The 6,000-nt window shown below is 43.6% G+C and overlaps 1 protein-coding gene across 2 annotated transcripts in view; it reads right to left on the bottom strand.

Moving 5' to 3' along the window:
- LOC119653887 (protein kinase C, brain isozyme) overlaps positions 1-4,815 on the bottom strand; it is a 536,905-nt gene extending 532,090 nt beyond the window's left edge. Inside the window, exon 1 of one of the 2 annotated variants that reach the window (XM_038059008.1) lies at positions 3,391-4,815. In XM_038059008.1, coding sequence (XP_037914936.1) covers positions 3,391-3,569 — 179 coding nt within the window. In that variant the 5' untranslated portion in view covers positions 3,570-4,815. The remainder of the gene's footprint in view (positions 1-3,390) is intronic. The other variant, XM_038059007.1, reaches the window with a different exon arrangement.
- Positions 4,816-6,000: the final 1,185 nt, after the last annotated feature.

Raw genomic sequence — 6,000 nt, forward strand, 5'->3', positions numbered from 1 at the left:
AAGATATTGACGCAGGAAGGGAAAGAATCGATTGAGTACATGATCCGTCAATACTCGAGTCCGGAGTATTACGACTCCAGGCAGGAGGTCGAGCCGTTATTTTTTCGCTTTTGTTTCATTTTCCTATTTTAGAACGAACGCGTGTTTTCCTCCGAGAGGTTCGCACGGGGTACCGATCTCATTATGGTCTCTTAGGTCTCGGAGTGAATGCATCGACTTAAATGATACGTGGGGAACTGCTGACGAGGAAGAGAAGCTGAAGCACGATGCCCCAAACCGACGGGAATAGCACTTTGTATTTGATGCGCTTTGGTTAGGGTGTCTACCTTTACATACTCAATGCTACTTTAGTGAACGACTTTTCAAGATTTTATGTAAAGAAAACCCCTGATTAAAATCAATGACATAAATGATAATAAAGGCGATAATAATGGAAAGTTTGATGTAAATCCTACAATTACTAACACGGTTATGATAGAATATAATTTTCTATTTCGTGCTGATGACAGAGAGAATGTAACGTAGCACTAGAATACAGTCTGCTCCCCACCACCAGTGCACTTAATGAAACTGCCATCGCAGTTTGGTAGAGCATGCTCCTTTAACTTATCAAAGAAACATTAGAATCAGAACCAGAGAGAACAAACCCTAGAGTCTAGATCCCTGCTTTACCTGTCTTTCGTCAATTCCGAGCAAGTTTCCCACAAAATTCAAATATGAGAGGGTTGTACTCTGACACTGATACTTTTCCTTCTTAATGTCAGCGGTTTGTTTTGCCTTAGTTAGAGGATGTAACGAGATACAATTTACCATGAAAATTTTCTTCAAACACTTACTTTACTGATGACATCTACTTGCTCACTCACCATATTGTCCTGAATTTGAAAAGGAGCCAGTCGGCTCAAAGACAAACCAACCAAGGTTCTCTCTCTCTTTCGCTATTTTATCTGGAAATGAAGCCATGCCCTCTTCCATCATCATAATCTTTTTCTCAGGTGACCATTAGCTCATAAAATAGTCGAACCAAAAGTGACTATTTGACTCTCGTTCGAACAACTTCAATGCTCAGTTCAGTTCAGCTTCCCATTACACAATATTTGTGTTACTTCAATAAATGTACTGCTCTACTAGATTTTTTTTAAAGAATTGACGGAGTCCTAAGTCTGCCATCCACTTGATAGCAGACCGGACCAGTTCGAACCCTCAGTCTTGACCAAGGACCTAAGTTGGAAAATTTATAGGACTTGCGGTTTCATTCAGGGCGAAGGCAACTCGTCAGACGCTGCCTCACTTCTGTCTTGGGACCAGTGCTAAGTCCCGACTTAGAACTTCATCAACTCCCTAAAAGCTTATTGGCTTAGGTCTGAACTTTACTAGGCATTGAATTTATATAAAGGAGCAAATACCACTTTGTAACCACTTCGGCCACGCTGCGCCCAGGACAGAGGTGAGGCAACATCAGAGGAGTTGCCTCTGCCCTAGTCGAAGCAGTTATGGTTTACTGCTTCGACTAGGGCAGAGGTGTAGGTAAAGTGTTATACCACGGGCAAAACAGTGCTCTGAGCAAGTTTCGGAGGAACACATGAGGCTTTGTAAGATCATCGTCTTGTATAGTAGAAGTTTTGACCTTGTGGTGAGACGTTTTGAGCGGAATAGTTTTTCTAGGCTGAAATAAGCTCCATTGGCTACCAGCAACCATCCACAGATTTCATCGTCGTATCTGTCATCGGTTGTGATTTTCGACCCTACATAGGAAAAATAGTCAACGATCTTGAAGTTGTAGCCAACAATTTTTACTGTTCTTATTTGACCAATGCTATTTAATGGTGTTTCCTCTTTAGCTTTTGGTGCTGATGTTGCCACCATATATTTCGTCCTTCGTGACTTCATTAATGTGCAGCTCAAGATCTTGCGCCGATTGCCGCCTGATCGATCTGGATGAAGGCAGTTTGTACTTCTCGGGTTGTTTTTCCGATGATATCGATACCGTCAGCATAGGCTGGTCAGTAGTTGGGTGGACTCAGAAAGTATTGTGCCTTTCACATTATATCGCATCACAATTATTTTTGGGCCAGGTTAAAAATTGTGCACAATAGGGCATCTCGTTATCTTAGGCCATTGTTGATGTCGAATGGTCTCGAGAGTGATCTTGCTGCTTTTATCCAACACTCTTTTGATGAAAATTACATTATTATGCGGTTGTCACCACGTGCTTGCGGGGGGCAATTAGACCCGAGTTTGCAAAGGACTCATCTGAAGTGGCTCCGGCAACGAAATCTCACCAGAGATTATCTGGTACGATGGCAACCAGGAGAGTTGTCCAATGGCATATGTTCTGGGAGAATTCCTGGGGGAAATGTTCTCGGCCCGATTATTTGCAATAGGTCTCCTTGGGAGAAATTTATGGAGATTGCGGTTGCGTCCATATCGCGGGCAGAATTCCTTGTGGCCTCAAATGTGGAGTTATGCTGTACATCGTGGAGGCCGTACTCATTGATTTTGGCAGAAGTGTGATATAGGCTTCGCATCCAATGGTATGAATGCTCAAGTAGTACAAAACAGTACGCCTGTGTCAGTTTAACAAATATCCAATCTTATGAGTCAAAAGTGAAAATATTTAACTTTGTGCCAATACTGAACTTCTAGAATTGAGGAAACCCCAGGGAGCCATAAAAGATGGTTGGCATAACAAACACAGTTTAGGGATTTGCTTTCAGTCGCCAAATTTATCAAATGCGTCTCACTTTACTCTTTTCCATCCCAGAATACCCGCTTATATGCAGGGATGATGACTGAGTAGATTCAACAATTGTTCACTTAGTATTTGGTAAAATGAAGGCCTACATATCTCAAATTTAAAAGGTCTGAAATCTGTTACATACCAAAGAAAGCCTTATACTTCAATTTATAAGCATCATCTTGTAAGGGAGGAATTGAGAAGTATCCGAAACTTCTTTCGATACACTCCATTCTACCTGAAACACTTTACAATATGGGGGTAACCTGACTACCTAGAGTACGGGAGACTACTTTACGATATCAGCCACATTTTGCTTCTGCTATAGAAATTGACAACGGTATCGACACTATTTTAATGAGGAGTTTATGATTGAGCAGAAAGCGGTGCACTGCATTTTGGGAAAGGAAGCCAGTCCTCATTGCAGCACTGCATTCTGTATTTAATCCTCCCAAAAGGAGGCCTTCTACCATACAAATATTTTATGATTTGATAGAGAAAAATTAGAAGCGGCGGTGTTTCCTTTGGGCGCAAAACTGTGAATCTGGTATGGGGCTAGTTGTCCTACTAGCTTCCACCTTGATGTGCCCCCTAATCATTGAATAACTGCATATTCACGTATTCACATTTAACAATCTACTGCTTGTACTTACCATATAAAATCCTTGCAATGAGAGCAGAATGTTGGCTGCTTGAAGAATCGTGGAATGAAGTGATGATCCTTTACTTTGAAGACATTCTTCTTTTTGACGGCTCCCTTACGGATCCGATTCTTCATCTTATTCTCTGATTTCTCCTCAACATTATTTTCATTATTTTCATTTTCTGCCATGGCTGATATTATTTACTTTTTAGCTTATTAACAAATTAATTGAATGGATATGCTTTTTATTATTGGATAAATTTCCAAGAGACACACACAAATTGGCTCCGAAATTGAACCGTTTCTGTAAGGATTGCAGCAGAGGGAATAGCAAACGGATCAATGCACCAGGAGTAGGGCTTTGAACTTAACTCTTTAGCACTGTTAACACTTAAACAGCCACTACGCTTTCAGGGATACTCAACCGAACGCGCCAAATAGCGAACCGTACACGAGAACGAGTCACGACGGTGACCACTATAATTTTCAAACCATTCAACGAAATTGATCCACCGGTAGATGTAAAATTCAATGTTTGGCCACAAACAAAGCCTTCGACGGGAAAAGGATAACTTCCCTAGAGTCGCATTTACTGAAAAATCCCAACTCCGATAATACACGAACGAATCAAACCTTCCCGTTAGCAGTGCTAGGAAGGATTGAAAAACTTTCAATTGTTGCACTCAATGCTTCCTACCACCCTAGAAAACAGTGGTAAGAGTGTTCTCCTAAGATATAGGACAAAAGCAACAACAATTGGATACTACAATTTCCACACTCTGGTTGGGAGTGTCGCGAAAAACCCGTCCGACACGACTGACACTTCGATTCGTAGTGAAAACTGGGGATCCTGGCATCCGGAAAAACCTAGCGAAAAACCTATCGGCTGCTATGCACGCGGGGAGTAAGAAGAAATTTCCACAACTGAGGGGTTACTCCTTCAAATACCTCAGTCAATTGGAGCAGACCAAGTGAACAAGACGCCGACGCGGCTTTACGCGGGGGAGCAGAGCAAGCCGCAAACAAAACGGGGAAAAACTCCCTAACTAACGATGAACAGGTTGCTACCACGTCCGACGTCCATCCCCTATGCTAGACACGATGCCGACATCTCACGATAGGGTCAGGGAGAAAAATCAGAAAAACTCCCGTGAAAATCGACGCAACTTTCGGCGAGAGTGCACCATATATGCTGCCACGAGTAGCGAAAACTGACCACTTGGGATAGACAGCGGATTGCCTTGGTCAGATCTAGCTTTTGCCTTAGCTTCGGCTTTCACCTTCTCCAGCTACCAGAAAACCGCTCAAAGGCTGGATGCCCGTTCAGAACTACAGTTTACGCGGGCTTAACTCATGGTTTGGATACATGAGCGATGGATACACATGATATCGCATATGTGAGCTTTTCGCGAAACGAAACTGCTCCTCAGCTCGCAGTGCTCTACGTTCCCGTTCACCTGTAGACCTGAACACCTTGGCTCCAAGTCTCACCTGAGCCACTGCCTTCGACGGGCTGCGCGCTGTAGACTGATACAAGGTCAGTTACACTCCTCCGGGTCTCGGTCACTGTAAACAAGAAAGCCCACCACCACCTTGAGGAGAACTGAATTCGGGCCGTCGCGAATCTTAAACATGCGCAAGAAATGCACTTTCCCACAGTCGCGGCAGAAATCCAACTCAGATAGAACCCGCTGGGCTGGGATGGATTGTGTGGGTGGGTGGGGAAGCTTTGTCTTATCTAGAACATGAAAGCTCGAAAATCTTGCAGTTTCGTTTCGAACCAAATTTTAGCGAAAGTGAAAACCATTGGCTTTGAATATTAGATATTCTTATCTAGTTTAAACTTAATAGATGGGTTACCGCATTAAGAAATTTTGGATTTTGTTGTAACTAAAGTTTATCACTTGCTACCGACTTTGCATATACTGCCTACGGCGAAGCCAGCCAGAAAACTCTCAACTTAAGAAAAACTGGAAACTTCGCAACTGACAGACGCCCGCGGTACTACAGCCCAAATCTCCTCTTCCGCAAACGGAAGAGGAGCGCTCGGCAGAAGGGAACTTCAGCCACTAAGGAGGGAGAACTATAGGCTAAATCCTGTCTACCAGAACCTTCTCCGCCGCCCATATCGGGAGGAGCGGAAGAAAGGGAAGCTGGTGACGTGGACGCTACTGTTTAAAATGCCGGTAAATGGAAATGGACCCAAGCGGCCCGGACACCATCAACCTGGGAACGCAGAAGAAAGCACTGTAAAGGAAGATGAAACACCGTGGAATGAAGACATGGACGAGGCTGTACCGCTACTTCTGTCGCGGAAATGCGCGCAAGAAACATAAGACCAACTCATCTGTAATGGGCGCGGGGATGAGAACCGATATGCTGGGAGGTGGTCGAACCAGAGAGATAGATCTTAACGAAGCTGATCCCTCTCATAGGAGTAGGAATACGAAGGCGGGAAGCAAGAGGACGTATGCGCAAGCTGCAGCTTTATTTCTGACTGTTGAGGAGGAAACTCCCAACCTCCAAAGATGACAAAATGTCAGAAGGAAATTTTACCATCCTCTGGGATTGCTCTGGAAAAAAATGTTACAGCCTGGAACGAAGCCAAGATTTAACAATC

This window comes from Hermetia illucens, chromosome 4 (genome assembly GCF_905115235.1).
Source record: "Hermetia illucens chromosome 4, iHerIll2.2.curated.20191125, whole genome shotgun sequence".
Taxonomy (NCBI): domain Eukaryota; kingdom Metazoa; phylum Arthropoda; class Insecta; order Diptera; family Stratiomyidae; genus Hermetia; species Hermetia illucens.